The sequence below is a fragment of the Mus musculus genome, chromosome 15, assembly GCF_000001635.26.
Source record: "Mus musculus strain C57BL/6J chromosome 15, GRCm38.p6 C57BL/6J".
Taxonomy (NCBI): Eukaryota; Metazoa; Chordata; class Mammalia; order Rodentia; family Muridae; genus Mus; species Mus musculus.
This window is the reverse complement of record NC_000081.6, coordinates 88,937,863-88,955,345: the sequence shown is the minus strand read 5'-3', so window position 1 is coordinate 88,955,345 and position 17,483 is coordinate 88,937,863. Positions and strand designations below refer to the sequence as shown.

The 17,483-nt window shown below is 46.3% G+C and overlaps 1 protein-coding gene across 8 annotated transcripts in view; it reads left to right on the top strand.

The window, feature by feature from the left end:
- Nucleotides 1-294: 294 nt before the first annotated feature.
- Nucleotides 295-17,483, top strand: part of Ttll8 (tubulin tyrosine ligase-like family, member 8) — a 65,274-nt gene continuing 48,085 nt past the window's right edge. For 3 of the 8 annotated variants that reach the window (XM_006520955.3, XM_011245623.3, XM_011245622.3), the window contains exons 1-3: nucleotides 295-781; nucleotides 1,386-1,490; nucleotides 16,308-16,399. In XM_006520955.3, the coding sequence (XP_006521018.1) occupies nucleotides 379-781; nucleotides 1,386-1,490; nucleotides 16,308-16,399 (600 nt within the window). In that variant the 5' untranslated portion in view covers nucleotides 295-378. The other 5 variants (NM_001357736.1, NM_172818.3, XM_011245621.2 and 2 more) reach the window with 4 other exon arrangements.

The following is a 17,483-nucleotide window of genomic DNA, read 5'->3' as shown; positions in this document are numbered from 1 at the left end:
GAAGGGCACAGCACAAGTATCCCACTAATAAGTCTAGGTACCAGGGCCACTCTATGTTCCTCTGCGCACAGAAGGCTTACTCTGCCTACCCTGATCTCAGTAGACGCTCGGCTGGCAAGGGGAGAACACCTGCCCCGAAGGACCCTCGGACTCCATCCATCCCCACCTCAGGCCTAAGTGGAGGCTTCTCGTGGTCAACAAGGGAGCCAGGAGGGAGGAAGCGGAGGGTGGGGCAGGGTGTGACCCATAGTCTTTGTGACTTGGTGTAGTCTGAGGGCTTGGGTTGTCTGTGTGACCCTGACAGGTGCGTGGGAGATGTGGAGCAGGAGCACATGACCCAGGCGAGGGTCGCAGGCACTTAAGGACTAATCCTGACGCATGGCCTGCTCCGTCGGGGGACCTAGTCCCCGCTCTCGCCCCCGACTCCACCCCCGTCCAAGCCGCTCCTTGGACCGTAACATGGGACTGGATCTAGAACCAAAGCTCAGTGTGAGTGCCAGCAACTGCGTTCGGACTGCGTCTCGGGTGTCCCCTGTGCTCCGCTGCTGCCAGCGGATTCCTCTTTCACGCAGCCCTCCGCAGCCTCTGCCGCCTGTGCGTCCACGAAGCCCCACACCCCGAGTGGGGCGCCGCTTAGCACGCCGAAAGCCCCGCTACCAGCGCCAGGAGTCTGCACAATGCATGGTGCAGGCGAGGGCGGTTGCCCTGAGCAACCGCAAGACGCCTGGCCGCTCTGCCCGCCGCTCGGCCACAGCAGCACGCGCTTTAGGGCGGGTCCCAGGTGAGCACTGCCTGCCCTCAGACGCGCCACGCCTGCCCTCGCTAGTGCCCAGGTCCCCCTCCTACGCAGTACTCGGAACCCCGCCCCGCCCCCTCCGATTGGAATCCCAGACGTCGATCCTTAGAATCACAGAACTTTCCCACCTTATCCCTCCACTTTCACCCCACCACGCCTGTTCAACCTTCTTTCCCTCACCTCCCCACTTTCCTCCAAACTTCGTAACGGCCTCCCCTTTCTGACCCTAAGCCTGCGCCCCAATTTGTGTCCTGTCTCCCTACCTCGACCTCTCCTTCTTAGCTCCAGACCTGTATTTCTCTCCAGACTGGATGTCCCTCTTGGACTTCCCTAACTCTGGCCCAAGTCTATCTCTTCAACCCCATACTTACTTCCTTACCCCCGAGTTGTCCCTCTACCCTAACTTCTTCATCTCATCTGTCTCCCACTGACCTTTCTTCTCATCTGACTTCTCACACCTCAAGTTTCCCAGTCATGTCGTGTCCCCCGACCCCAAACCCTCCTTTCAGGCCTCCCTCCCACACCCGGGTCCTCCGAACCCCACCCTTGCCTCCCTGGGTATGTCTGAACTCTAAATCTTTGTCAACAGGGGTTGGGGGCCAAAAGAACCAGCTACGAGAGGCGAGCATGGAGAACGGCGAGAGGAAGAAGCTGTCTTCCACTTTGTCAGATGGAGATCACAAAGAAGAAAATAGTCTGTACCTTTCTTGTTCCGCATTTTCGGCAGCCTTACTCAAAGGAGCAGGCGTGGGGGGGGGGCGGGGGCGGGGGTTGGGAATAGCGGAGGAGGCCCAGTTCAGTTGCCCTCTGGACTCCCGTGTTGGTTCTGTGAGACTGTTCTGGTAGTACAAGGTAAAGCTTTTTATCCTAGCCGGGTACTGAACTTGCCCTTCAGACATGGGTCATATCCACTGACAAATACCTAAATATCTATAAGTAAAATCATGGTCATGGATGGGTACACATTTAGTTTTAGAAGATATAGTTCAGGGCCTGGGATGGTGGAACACACCTTTAATCCCAGCACTCGGGAGGGAGAGGCAAGATGATCCTCTGTGAATACGAGGCAAGCCTGGTCTACAAAGCCAGTCCGGGCAGCCAGGGCTCTGTTGTTACACAGAGAAACCCTGTCTGGAAAAAAAAAAGAGAGAGAAGATATAATCCAGGCTTACCAGCCGGGGCACTCCCCACTGGCCACACAACTGGCATTGCCTTGGCCTTTAAGATCAGTTTGGTGGGTGCTACCAGACTCTCTAGGGCTTTTATTGGCCGTTCTCTTACATTCACGATGGGGAAATATTATTCCACATCTTGACCATTATTAATAATGAGTCTTACTGGTTTCAGGTGTTTCTTGTTCATTCTGGATACCAGCTCTGTGTCAGATCGTTGCGTCAGACTTACTCACGAGGATCTGTGGCTGGGGGTTGGTTGGTTGATTGATTTCTAGGGGTTTAGTTGGCTGGTTGATTTTGTTTTTCTTCCTTTTCCTGTTTATTTGTTTGGTTAGTTGGTTGGGTTTTCAAGACAGGGTTTCTCTGTGTAGTCCTGGCTGTCTTGGAACTCGCTATGTAGACCAGGCTGGCCCCAAACTCAGAGATCTACCTCCCTCTGACTCTCTAGTACTGGGATTAAAGATGTGCATCACCTCCACCATCCCCTTTGAGACAAGATGTCACCATGTAACTCTGACTATCCTGGAACTCTCTCTATAGACCAGACTGGCCTGGAACTCACAAATATCCACCTACCTATGCCTCTCCAGTGCTGGGATTAAGGAGTGTGCACTATATATTCTGACTGGCCCAAAACTCACTCTGTAGACCAGATAGTTTTGAACTCATATAGATCCACCAGCCTCTGCCTCTCAAGTGCTGACATTAAGAAATACATCACAATGCACAGCATGTGAATTTCTGGTGTTAAGGAGGCCCACTTACTGATCTTTTCATATATAATGAGCCCCCTTCTATCTTAAAGATTCTACCCACTTCCTTGCAGAAGGTGACACCCTTTGCTTTGCTTTGAGAAGTTTGGTCATTTCACTTCTTACAGTTCAGGTCTGCCACCTAATGGGATCGAGGAAGACAAGACTTGCTATCCTTATCCTAAGTTTGAGTATTCAGTGACTCATCTGCTGCCTGGCGGTGTTTCTTTGGAGTCAAAGAGGTGTAGATCTGGGGGGGGGGGGGGGCGTGGCCTATTTATCCTGCTCTTTCTGCTCATTCTTCTACCATGCCAGTTTTCATTACAGAGGCTATCTATATTTTAATTATGAAATTAAAAACTCTGAAGTTGTCCTTCAAGGTTGCCTAGATTTTCTTGGACTTTTGCACTTCTGTGTTAAGATTTAGGACCTGATTAACACATTCATACATTTTCATTCACACAAACACATATACATACACACATATATTCTACCAAGGTTGTCGTTATTTGTGTTGAATTTATGGGTCAGTTAACATCTTAATATTAAATCTTTGGACGAAAGGAACATTTAGCTATCCAGTGCTTCTCTGCAGTGGTTCATAGTTTTCGTTGTGCAAGTGTACAGTAGTCTTTTGCTAGATTTACTCCTATACTCTTGATGTTTTTAACTGCTGCTATAGATGGCTTTTTTATTTTGTTTTCCTGTGTGTGTGTGTGTGTGTGTGTGTGTGTGTGTGTCTGCCTCTCCAGTGCTGGGATTTGTGGACGCCTGACTCGCCAGCAAGGAAGACGCCACAACAGGATTCTTCTGCACATGTTTATTGAGAGAGCTTGATAGAGAAGGCGAAAGACCGTGAGCCCCAAAACTGGCGCTGCTTATATAGGCCTAGGAGTGGCGTGTCTATACCTGATTGGTTGTGCTTTCAGTACCTCATTTACATTCCCCGGGATGGGCTGTGACTTGGCGCGAAACCCTTATGCACATGCGCACATTGGTTGTTTACCCGAACTTACAGGTGGTGGCCAGTGGTAGTCAGCACCATCTTGTAATGGCGTATGTGGCTTCCCACAGGGATTAAATGTAACCACTGCCTTTTCCACCCATGCCCAAGTTCCTGAAATAACAACTCTGACAACTTAATGCTTCATGAATAAATGCCAAGGCCAAAGCTTGTCCCCCAGCTGGCTTGTAATTTAATTAACCCATTTGTTCTATTCTGAGAATGCCACATGGCCAGTTAACTTGTCTCAGTTTTATGTGGCCAGCCGTCTCCATCAGTGTTAGAGATGAACCTCTCCTGTGCCTGACTCTATTCCCAAACCCTCTCCTCCTGCCAGGACATCCTACCTCCTATTTCATGCCAAAGCTTTTTATTGACAGGCGATGCTTCCACATAGTGCACAAGAGATTCTCTCTATAAATGAATGTAGGCACTACCAGGTGGATCTCTGTGAGTTTGAGACCAGCCTAGGCTACACAGAGAAACCTTGTCTGGAAATTAAAAAAAGTTTTTCAAGTGTGTATGATATGTGCGTGTGTGTGTGTGTGTGTCTGTGTGTGTGTGTGTGTCTGTGTGTGTCTGTGTGTGTGTGTGTCTCTCTCTCTCTCTCTCTGTGTGTGTGTGTGTGTGTGTGTGTGTGTGTGTGTGTGTGTGTGTGTAGAAGGCAGAAGAAGGCATCTTATCCCTCAGAGCTCAGATTACAGGCATTTGTGAGATGCTTTGTAACATGCGCACTGACTGAGCAGCAAACACTCTCAATCACTGAGCTATCTCTCTAGCCTCTGCTTTTAAGTTGTTTAATTTTAACAATTACCAGCTGTTATGGTATGTTTTTTCTGCATCTGTTAAGTCATAGTGTTAATTTATATATTAATATGATGGATTGTGCTAACAGGCTCTCAAACACTAACCAGCTCTGCATTTTGGGGATAAACTCCATTTGGTAGTGTTTTGTTTTTGTTTTCATTTCTCCCTGTCAGTAGATTTAATTTATGAATGTATCTGTTAGGGCTTGTGTCATCGTTATGAGAGAGATTAGTGAGCACTATCCCTTCCTTGTAATGTCTTTGTCAGGTGTTGGTGTTAACAATATACCTTCATGGTTTATATAAAAATTTTCCCTTAAATATTTGGATAGACTAACTTATGGATGTCATCTACACCTTGAGTTTTCATTTGGGATAATATTCTAGTTATGGAATTAATGTCTTGAATGGAAGTAAACTGATCTGGGATTTCTGTTTCTCTGATGTTCGTTTCCATGTGTATATCAAAGGAAATCTCCATTTCCTATGTGCTGCTCCATTGTTGGCATGTATATACTACTACTAATATAATAATAATATGAGTGTATTGATATCTTAATATTCACAGTCAGTAGCAATATCTCCCTCTCATTCTCAATGTTGCTAATTTGTCTTAGGTGTTTCTTCTTAATTTGCCTAGGTAAAAGTTCACCTGTTTAAAACTTTCTTTTCCTTCTTCCTTTCCTTTCCTTTTGATTCTCCTCAGTATTGGGAGCCAACTCAGAGTCGAACGTGCTTGGCAGGTGCCTGCCCACTGAGCTGAAGCCCCAGCGCTGCTCCCAATGTTTCCTATACCAGATCCTACTTGTGCTAGTTTTATCTGGAATACTCTCTTGCTCTCTCTCTCTCTCTCTCTCTCTCTCTCTCTCTCTCTCTAATTTGAAAGATTTATTCATTTATTTTATGTGAGTACACTGTTGCTCTCTTCAGACACACCAGGAGGGGGCATCAGATTTCATTACAGATGATCGTGAGCCACCATATGGTTGCTGGGATTTGAACTCCTGACCTCTGGAAGAGCAGTCATGCTCTTAACCGCTAAGCAATCTCTCCAGCCCTAGAATACTTTTCACTTCACCGAATTTTGCTCCTAACTTATCCTTTCCTTTCCTTTCCTTTCCTTTCCTTTCCTTTCCTTTCCTTTCCTTTCCTTTCCTTTCCTCCAACCTCCTTGAGTGGATCGTTTTCTTTCTTGGGCTGACGTGAAGATAACTTTTAATATGCTTTCTTTGGTGAAATCTGTATTTAACAACCTACGGATTTCCCTCGGGTTACTACTTGACCTGCACTGTAATGCTTTGATATGTCTTTTTTTTTAAATTATGATTTCATTTATATTATTTTCTAATTAACATTTAATTTGTCCTAAATGTGCCACGAGTTCTGGAACACTTAGGAAAATTCTACTTGTTTTTATATACTCCTGGTTTGGTTTTGGTAATTGGCAGGAAATTCAACCTCTGTGTTTTATCGTTACTGTGACAAAAATCTCTAACTAATCAACTTAAAGGAGGAATTATTGATTTTGGCTCAAGGTTTAAGAGGACTCAGTCCCTCCTGGTTGACAGTGTCAGGAGGCAGAGAAAGGGAGATCAGAAAGAAAGCCAGGCCTTAAACACACAGCCCTAGAGACACACCGCAAGTGACCAGACACCCAGCAGCGTGCGTGACAAATGTAGGCATCTCTCCATCTACATTGCCATAAGCTTTGCTGGGTGTGGTGGGGCTTGGAGGTTGGGTCTTGGGTTTCTCTGTGTTTAGGAGTGTGGCCGCTCATCATGCCATCCAAACTGCTGTCTTGTGCTGCTCCTTTGTTTAATCTTTCATTTCCCAAAAGAAGCAGATTCAAATGCCCCCGTACAGCTCTGCTATGGCTTTGCTTCTGTCGGCTTGTATTTCTATCCGAAGCGCTACTATGAGGTGAACATACATTGAGAACGGTAATATTGTCCTAACAATTTACCTTTACTAAGCTTATTGATAATCTCATAAATAATACATAATGCTTTCTGATTACTCACCCCTCCTCCCTTATCCCCTATCAATTCTCCGCCCCCTACAAGTCCCTTTCCCAGATTCATGTCTCTTGATGTATTCTGCGTTCCACTAAGTTCAGCCAGATTGGCGGAGTCACTCACTGACGTCTGGTGGGCTCACCAGTGCATAGACAACTGAGGGAAAGAACTCCCCATCTCTCAGAATGTACCCTCAGCCAATAGTTCACCTATGAGATGTGGGGCCACCAGACCCTGTCCCTGACTGTTCACAGACCCACTCTGGCAACCCAATCTGGTGTGAGTTTGTGATTGTTGTCTTGCCCGGAGATGGCAAGAAATCCTTTCCACAGTGTTTTCCCAAGCCTTGGGACAGGTGTAAATGTCATTTACTGGCTGAGCCATCAACTGTCACCTACCCAGCACTTTGAGCACAAGTCTACCTTCGCCACTATTCACCGACAAGAGCAGCTCTTCTGGTTAAAGTCGAGAGTAACATTGTATAGTGTATGAGTGTTTTTGCCTGTGTGTGTATATATGAGCACCAAGTGTGTTGCAGTGCCTACAGAGGCCAGAGGGCACCGGGCCCTCTAGAACTGTAGTTACAAATGGCTGTAAGCAGTCATCTATCCACTATGCCTATTTTTAATGTTATAAAATGTTTCTCTTTTGTCTTTAGTATGTAAATTATAAACTATACACACACACACACACATATATATAATCTCTAAAGGGACATTTTTATATGACCAATTATTTTTTCTGCTTTCACAAAATTTACAATAATTCCTTAATAAAAACCTAATCCTACAATAAGCTTGTATCTCCCTGGCTTCCCTCAAAATAACTTTACAGCTAGTTTGTTCATATCTGAATCTGCTTGACTACACACACTGTTGTTCTCTTTTAATGATCTTTCCTCTTCTAAGGCCCATCTTCCTATGTGGGCTTTCAAAGTGTGGACTCTCTACCCAGGACATCCTTGATTGGTGGGGAGCCTCAATTTGAACTTGGTTTCGTTCTGCCTTCTTGTGGTAGTTCTGTCCCACTTACCCTTGGCTGGGCCCTAGATCTGGAGGGGACAGTTGTTGCCTCAACTGGGCTTTGCTGGATGCTTTGAGTGTGTACAGTTTCACTGTGTACATCTCAACCAGTTTCCCCTCCCTCCATTCCTCTAGTCCTCTCCCCCAGATCAGTTCCTCCTGTTTCCCTACAAAAGAAAAACAAACGAACATCGGTTCTCCCAGGGATGTTCCCCAAACACAGTCTAACAAGATACAAGAAGACTGGGCACAGACCTTCATAGCAAGGCTGGATAAGGCAACCCAGTAGGAGGAAAAGGGTCCCAGGTGTAGGCAAAGAGTCAGAGACAACCCCACACTTCCATTGTTGGGAGTTCCACAAGCTATACAACCATAAGTCAAATGCACGGGACCTAGGTCAGACCCATTGCACGGGACCTACGTCTGTTTATTGCTTCAGTCTCTGTCAGCCCCTATGAGCCCTGCGTAGTTGATCCTGTGGGCTGTGTTCTTGCCGTGTCCTGGACCCCTCTGGCTCCTACAATCTTTTCTTCCTATCTCTTGCAGGTTTCCCCTGGCTCCAAGTAGTGTTTGACTCTGAGTCTCTGCATCTCTCGCCCACTTTCTGTTGTCATCCTTGGTGGTCATCCCATAGTTCTAATATCTCCAATATACTGGGTATCCACTGAAATTAAAGCTGTGCCTCACCAGCGGCCTCTCCTGGCCTTTCTTCAGGGTGATTTCAATCTTGTCACACAGTGCCCCATCTCAGCTGTTCTCCATGACCCTTCATGACTTCAGCACTAGTACCACGTGAGAAACTCCTGAGAGTTACCAAGCTCAGCTGCCAGCTTGAGCTGCGACCTTGGACCTTGGAGTGATCCTGAGGAAACTCTTCCCGGATTTTACCTCGACAGTGTTGGTCTTATTAGTCACAGATGTTTTTAAGCCCCCAGCCAACCCTCACCCACTGTTCTAGTAAAGCAAAGTTCTCACTAAGGTGGTGCTTGGTCTCTTGTTAGTCACAGCAGAGTCTTCAGCTCCAGATTGCCAGAAATCAAATTATTTTCTCTATCTTTTTAATTGATTGATTGATTGATTGATTGATTGATTGATTGATTATATATCCCAACCACAGTTTCCCCTTCCCCCTTTCCTCCCAGTCCTTTCTCCCCACCCCCACCCCACTCCTCCTCCATTTCTCTTCAGAAAAGGGGAGGCCTCCAATGTATATCAACCGGCCCTGGCACATCAAGTTGCAGTGAGATCAAGCATACCTTCTGTTGAGGCTACACGGGGCAGCCCAGGAGAGGGAAAGGGTCCCAAAGGCAGACAACAGAGGCAGAAACATCCTCTGCTCCCTCTGTTGAGAGTCCTACATAAAGACCAAGCTGCACAACTGTAACATCTGTGCAGAGAGGGCCTAGGTCAGTCCCATGCCTGCTCCCTGGTTGGCGGTTCAGTCTCTGTGAGCCCCTACGGATCCAGGTTAGTTGATTCTTTGGGTTTTCTTATGGTGTCCTTGACCCCTCCGGTTCTAACAAGCCTTCCTCCACATCTTCCACAGGATTCCCCAGGCTCCGCCTAATGTTTGGTTGTGGGTCTCTGCATCTGTTTCCCTCAGTGACTGAGTGAAGCCTCTCTGAATGCCATTATGCTAGGCTCCTGGGTACACGTCTAGCAGAATATCGTTAGCCGTGTCAGGGGTGGGCTCCCTCTCATGGCATGCGTCTCAAACTGGACTTGTCATTGCTTGGCCGCTCCCACAACTTCTGCACCTTTACTCCGGTACATCTTGTAGGCAGAACAGATTTTAGGTTGAAGGTTTTGTGGCTGGGTTGGTGTCCCAGTCCCTCCGCTGAAATCCTTGCCTGTTTACAGGAGTTTGGCCCATTCAGGATCCATATCCCCATTACTTGGAGTCTTAGCTAAGGGTCACCCTCACAGATTGCTGGGAGTTCCCACTGTCCTAAGTTTCTAGCTCATCTCAGAGATGCCTCCCCTAATTCCAGTTGTCTCTCTCAGTTCTCTCTCTCTCTCTCTCTCTGTCTCTCAGTTCTCTCTCTCTCTCTGTCTTCCCCCTATCTTATTTCTCCTGTTTCCATCAGCATCCCCTCCCTCATCCAGTTATCTCCCCCCCCATTTCCTCCCCACTTGATTCCTCCTGTTTCCATCCCCACCCTCTCCTCCTACCCATGCCCACTCCCATCCCCCACCACGTCTATTCTATTTTCCCTTCTCAGTGAGATTCATCCATCCCCCCCCCCCTTGAGTGCTCCTTGTTACTTAGTTTCTTTGGGTCCGTGACTTGTAGCAGGGTTCTCCTTTACTTTACAGCTAACATCCACGTATAAGTGAGTGCATACCATGTTTGTCTTTCTGGGCCTGGGTTACCTTTCTCAGGATGATCTTTTCTAGTTCCATCCATTTGCCTATAAATTTCATGATATAGTACTTCCTTGTGTGGATGTAGCACATGTTCTTTATCCACGCTTTGGTTGAGGGCATCTCGGTTGTTTCCAGTTTCTGGAATAAAGCTGCCATGAACAAGGTTTCCTTGTGGGGCATGGAGCTTCTTTTGAATAGATGCCCAAGAATGGTATAGCTGGGTCTGGAGGTAGATCGATTTCCCAATTTTCTGAGAAACCGATATTGATTTCCAAAGTGGCCGGACAAGTTTGCAATCCCACCAGCAATGGAGGAGTGTTCCCGTGGCTGCATATCCTCACCAGCATGAACCTGTCGCTTGAGGTTTTGATCTTAGCCATCCTGACTGGTGTAAGGTGAAATCTCAGAGTCAATTCGATTTGCATTTCCCTGGTGGGTTACGATGTTGAGCATTTCTTTAAGTTACTTCTTGGTCATCCAGACATCACCCATTGGCTAGGCTGGCCATTAGCTAACAAGCAAGTTCCGGACCTGCCTGTTTCCATCCCTCACAGTCAGGATTACAGATATGCACGACCAAAATGTGCTTTTTACATCAATAATGGGGATCTTAATCCCAGTCCTCGTGCTGGGTGGCAGGCACTTTGCCAACTGAGCCATCTCCTCAATCTGCGTTCTGGTCTTTAAATGTCCCCAAGATATCTGAAATCACTGGTAGTCAGCTTCTCCTGACCCCATTCCTCCAGTGAGTGACTGTCCTTTCTGGAGGGGAGAAGTGTTGACAATTGGAAACTGGTGGTTAGTATCGGTTGTCATCTTGACATGATCTGAAGTCACCTAAGAGGCAAGTCTTCAGGCACAACTGAGGGGAATACTTAGCTTGGGTTAGCCTCTGCGCATTCTTGCAAGGGAGTGTCAGTTTACCTCAGGTTATCTGGTACGGGAAGACCCACAGGAAGAGTGGGCGGCATCATTCCCTAAGCTTGGATCCTGAACTATATGGTAAAACGAGACAGCTGGATGAGTGCCAGCATTTGCCACTCTCTGCTTGCTGTCACATGTAATATGCTCAGCTCACCATGATGCTCTGTACCCTGGAAGTGAGAGCCAAAATCAACACTTCCTCCATCCCTTAAGTTCTTTTTGTTGGGGTATTTCACCATAGCAACAGGAAAAGTAACCACAAAAAAAAAAAAAAGAAAGAAACCAAAACACCAGGATTGGAGCCAGGTTCTGTGCTTGCTACGGAGCCAAGATATTTAAGCCTGAATGGAAATTTATTTATAGTAATGATTTCTCTTTAAAGTTTTAAAATTGTGTGTGTGTGTGTGTGTGTGTGTGTGTGTGTGTGTATGAGTTTGTGCACATGAATGCAGTTGGCAGAGGCTAGAAGAGGGTGTTGGAACTGGAGTTACAGGCAGTTGTGAGTCACAGGATAATGCATACTGAAACTAAACACTCTAAGAGTAGCAACCATTCTTAACCTTGGAAGAACCTCTCCAAGCCCCTGGTAACAGTGTGTCTACATCTACAGAGAACTAGCCATTGGGATTTCATTAATGCCACTGTGTCTACTAAGCCTGAGTGAAAGGGAATTTTCCTTAGTGATGTTTCTGTTTTGTTTGTGTATCACCATCCCTTTATCTGTGGTGTGTGACTTCTCTTCCTTCTCTTCATGTGGTTCATGGCAACATTGACTTTCAAGCCCAGCCACAGGCGGGCCCCTGAGGTGGTAACTGCTTCTTTACATGAGACCTGGGTTTGCTCAGCCTTGGCCTTGAGCTTATCACCCATGGTCTCATTTTCTTGCAGGGTTCAGGCACCACAGACATGGCAGGTCACGGGCACGCCTCTCCTTCTAGCAAGTGTTGTTGAGGATGAAGGGTGAACAGAATCTTCTTCGGTGCACCAGGCTTGGGGTGTCCTAATGTGAGAGTTTCAAACTCAGATCTGCCCTCTGCGTTAGCATAGTCCTTCCGTCTTCTCTTTGTATTTTTCAAGGCATTTGGTGGTTTTGTCTAAATTTCCAAGTTTACTAACGTGAAGTGCATAGCTACCTCAGTACTGAAACACAGCCCTCACCCCTGAGGGACAAGAGAGAGTTTATTCTGGAGCCAAATGTGAGTGACCATGGACAGGGATATAGATTTAGACGAACTCAAATTCCATGTCTAACTGTGGACCACAGCTACATGAAATATGGCTAGTTACAAAACACACTCTTACGAGTGTGAACCTCAACTTATGTTGAGGTGTTTGCAAAAATGCATTGGTTGGGCAACGGGTGACAGCAAACCAGGAAAACTGCCACAGGTTTCAAATGACACCTGATGATGTTTGTAGATTTAGATTGACAGGGGCTAGTGGTCCGCGAAGAACACATTTTAGAGCCTTGATAATCTCAAGGATGTGAGGTCAGACCCACGTGGGCTAACAAATGGCATTCATAGGACTAAAATAGCCCAAGATATTTACACTCCGGTCTGCAACTTTTTAACTCCATATTTAGTAATTTGGCCTGTAGAATATTTATCACAGGTACAGTATCTTTATTCTCTCTGCTTTCCAGAAATTTTAACTCACATCTCTTAGTTTTTAAGTATCTAAGGAGTTCTCTTGTCTTGTTGTTATTTTTTATGCCTTTCATCTTTTTTAAAAATGTCTTTTATATTTTATTTTTAATTCTACCTTTGGGTCTGTATGTGTTTATGAATGCAGGTCCCAGCAGAGGCCAGAGACTCTGACATATCTGGCGATCGTGAGCCACCTGACTCGGGTACTGAGAACCGAGCTTATCGGCGTGTGCTCTTAACCACTGAGCTATCTCTCCACCCACTTCATCTTTTTAATCAGTAAATATCACGAATGAGTTATTAATTTTACCAGTCTTAAGCATTTGGCTTGGTCAATCTGATTTACTGTGCTGAAAATGTTTCATGGGCTGGGGAGATGGCTCAGTAGTTAAGAGCACTGGCTGTTCTTCCAAAGGGCCTGGGGTTCAACTCCCAGCACCTACATGGTACCTCACAACTGTCTGTAATTCCACTTGCAGGGGTTCTGACATCCTCATACAGACAGACATGCAAGCAGAACACCAATGCACATAAAACACAAAAAAAAATAAATGATTTTTTAAAAGAAGAAAATATTTCATTAATGTCTGTCTCCTCTTCTCTAATAGTCTCTTTGAGTTTATATTTCCGCGTTCTTTCCAGCTTGCTGAGATATATTCCTAAATAATTGTTTTTTGTTTGTTTGTTTGTTTGTTTGCATTTGGTTTCTTAAGACAATGTCTCTTATATATCTCACCTGTCCTGGAATTTCTGTAGCCAAGGATGCATATCAAGTCCGTATTTTCCAGCCATTCCAACTCCCAAGTGTTGGGGCTACAGGCATGTGACATCGCATTCAGCTTTGAATCAATGTTTTTTGCCTTTATTATTTTCTCTTTTCTGTTTTTTTGTTTGTTTGCTTTTCAAGACAGGGTTTCTCTGTATAGCCCTGGCTGTCCTGAAACTCACTTTGTAGACCAGGCTGGCCTCAGACTCAGAAACCCCCCTGCTCTGGAGTGCTGAGATTAAAGGTGTGCGCCACCACACTCAGCTCAGCCTGTATGATTTTCTGATAGGTGCATTTATATTTGGAAATTTCTTTAGAGTCACAGCATTAACTATATCACACCAGATTTGAAATTTGGAGTTTTAGTTGTCTTCGGGTAAAAAGATAAAGAAAGTTACATCTTGATTTTTTTTCCTCTGACCCACAGATCATTTAGTACACATATTCAGGAGTTTTCTGTTATTTTTATATTGATTTCTGACTTAACTGCTCTGTGTTCAAGACAGTTTTTATGATTCTCAAACCCTTTGAAACTGGCCTAGAGTTTCTTTACGATCAACTTTAATGACTCTTCTAGGATAATAATAACTCCACTGAACAAAGAGTGAGGTTCTGCTGGTCACGGCGTTCAGACGACCTTTTTGTTCCTCCATCCATTACTGAAAGCTGAGCGCTAACTCTGTGACTGCAGACTTAATGATTTCTCCTTGGTTGGTAATCTCTGTTCCGTGCATTTTGAGGCATTATTATTTGAGCATCTTTACTGACTTGCTTTTCTTGCTATGCAACCCCTACACCTTCCTGTGCACCCCTAAACCTTCCTATGCACTCCTATACCTTCCTATGCACCCCTACACCTTCCTATGCACCCCTATACCTTCCTATGCACCCGTAACCTTCCTATGCACCCCTACAACTTTCCTATGCACCCCACACCTTCCTATGCACCCCTGTCTCCTGTTCCAGTCCCCATCTTTATAGAGGGCTTTTGCCAGTTCTGGCCTGGGATTAGCTAAATGAAATCCTTCACTCTACACCTTTCAGGTCCAAGCAGTGTATTTGTAAATATTGTTGTCAGTCTATGGTTTGCCTTTTCATTTTCTTATAATTTGTGTGCATGCTATGTACATTTGTGTATGCATCTCTCTCCATATATATTTGTACATATGCATATATGTGTATATATATACACACATATGTATGTGTATGTGTATATGTATAAAAAAACCAGAGGTCAACCTGGGGTATCCTTCCTCAAAAGCCATCCACCTTGTTTTGAGACAGAGTCTCTCCCTGGGACTTGGGCCCACTGATAAGCTGGCCAGGCTGGCCAGAAAGCCCCACGGACCCTTCTGTCTCCACCTTCCCAGCACTGGAATTACACAGTCAGCATGCATAGTTTTATCCACCAGTGTTGATGATGGGACTCATGCTCTCTTGCTTGCAAGGGAAACACTTTGTCTTAGTTAGGGTTGTATTGCTGTGAAGAGACACAGTGACCAGAGCAACTCTTTTTTAAAAAATTTATTCACTTATGTAATGAGCACACTATAGCTGTACAGATGGTTGGGAGCCATCATGTGGTTGCTGGGAACTGAACTCAGGACCTCTGCTTGCTCTGGTCCTGCTCGCTCCAGCCCCACTTGCTCGGGTCCAACCAGAGCAACTCTTACAAAGGAAACTGTCAATCTGGGCTGGCTTATAGTTCAGAGGTTTAATTCATTTTCATCATGGTGGGAAGCATAGCTGCACACAGGCAGACATGGTACTGGAGAGGTAGCTGAGAGTTCTACATCAGGGGTGGCAGACAACAGAAAGAGGATAGCACTATGCACTATGCCTGGCTTGAGCTTTTGAAACCCCAAAGTCCACTGCCAGTGATACACTTCTTCCAACAAGGCCACACCTACTCTAACAAGGACACACTTCCTAATAGTGCCACTCCCTGTGAGCCTATGGGAGCCATTTTTATTCAAACCACCACACCCTTTGCCAATTATACCACAGCCCCAGTTCCAGAGCATTTTAATCTCAGTAGTTACAAATGCACCAGTTCTGACTTTGTGTGTGTGCATGCGCACGTGTGTGTGTTGTGTGAGTGTGTGTATGTGTGTGTGTGCGTGAGCGTGTGCATGTGCGCGTGCGCGCTCGCGCACCATCTGAGAATGTTCCCCTAGGTGAGGCTGTGATGATTTCCTCCGCGTGTTCTGTTAGCAGCTTTGTGTGGCTTTCACACACTTCAGAATAAATTCTGAGCCTCTAGTCACACAGCAGGTAGGGTCTAGAGTGGATTCAGGGTGAGGGAAGCCAGTGGCAGGCAAAGTTCGATTAATGCTTCCTGAAGCTCCCTGGGTGTCCTGACAGGCCCAGGAGCATTGTGGGTCAGGGTAGTCTGTGTGAAGACTCCACATTTAGGGCTTGGAGAGAGAAGGGGAAGCTGTGGGTATGAGGAGCAAAATGCTGGTCAGCCAAAGGCTCGTGCTTTGTGAAGGGAAGACTCAGTGTATGCTGCAGGCATGGCCTGTGGGGACCCAACAGATGGGGGGGGGATGGGAGGGAGGCCTGGGACAGTACAGTGTTTAGTGTGTGCCTATGGGAACCATTGTCATCAGAAGGTTGCTGAGAGAGAAGCTGGTGTCAGGGAGAGCATCCAGAGTGGAGGAGCCATCAGGGGACTTCCTCCAGGCAGGAGAGAGGATGGCTACTGAATAAAAGCCAAGGCCTTGGGCAGAGATATCAAGGATCCGAAATTTCTCTCAGCACACATTAGAGACATAGAGAAAGGTTCAAGACTACCCAGTGCAGGCCAGGCGTGGTGGCGCATGCCTTCAGTCCCAGCACCCAGGAGGCAGAAACAGGTAGATCTCTGTGAGTGGCCTGGGGGATTGGGGGAAGGTGCATCAAAGACAGCCGAGATACACAGGGAGTGGGCAGAGGCAGGTGGCCTCCACGTGCGTCCGCTGTCAGGCTGGAGTGACTGTTCTGAGCCATGTGCCCTTTCCTTTGCCTTGATGTCTGTTTCTCTTTTGCAGAGTTAAAACAAGGAATTCCCCAAGATTTGTCTTCTTCCCCCAAATTAGACAGATACAAAATAGCAAGACAGTTAACAGAAAAAGCCATCAAGGTAAATGTGTTTCGGGACTTATGGGGGGGGTGCCTTTAAAAAAAATTGGGAACTTCATTTGGAATTTCATTTGGGTATTGGCCTGACTGGATGACTTCCTCCCATATGGAGATGGTACCAGTATCACTTTTGAATTTATCTGAATCTCCCCTGTAGCCCCAGCAGCCAGCTCCTCCTGGTGCCCTGTGAACGTATATAGCCATGTGGTGGGCGTACAGATGACTTTCCCACCCTAACAGCAGTTTGGTGGGACCCTCTGGCTCACAGATCTCCTGTGGGTACCAGAACTTAGTTCCAGGCATCTTCTAAGTAGTCTCCTGGATAGGATCAGATCTTCCAGTGGGACAAGGTTATGTATCTCTGTTACCTGGTGTCTTAGTTAGGGTTTTACTGCTGTGAACAGACACCATGACCAAGGCAAGTCTTATAAAAAACAACATTTAATTGGGGCTGGCTTACAGGTTCAGAGGTTCAGTCCATTATCATCAAGGTGGGAACATGGCAGTATCCAGGCAGGCATGGCACAGAAGGAGCTGAGAGTTCTATGTCTTCATCCAAAGGCTGCTAGTGGAAGACTAACTTCCAGGCAACTAGGGTGAGGATCTTATACCCACACCCACAGTGACACACCCATTCCAACCAGGTCACACCTATTCCAACAAGGCCACACCTTCAGATGGTGCCACTCCCTGATCAAGGATATACAAACCATCACACCTGGCAACACAAAATTTATCTATAGAAAACTTCACTGCAGTGTCTCTGTCTGGGATCTCTGTGCTGGGACCTGGGCTCAGCTTGTCTCTCTATTCATGTCTGTGTGATGGGCTCTGGGCTCAGCCTGTCTGTGTCTCTGTGATAGAGTCTGGGACTCTGGTAGTGGCTTGGTTTGCTGACCAAGATCTCACTGATGTCTGGCTTACGCTCACTTCCTAAGCATCTCTTCTTCCAGCTGTTTGGGAGTCAGATGAATCCGTCTTCTGTGGGATCCTCTGAGCTTCAAGCCTCTGTTAGGAATAACCTGATGAGTTTAGGCCCCTCAGGAGATTGACTGTATCCATCAGAGCCCACTGACTTAGGGCCT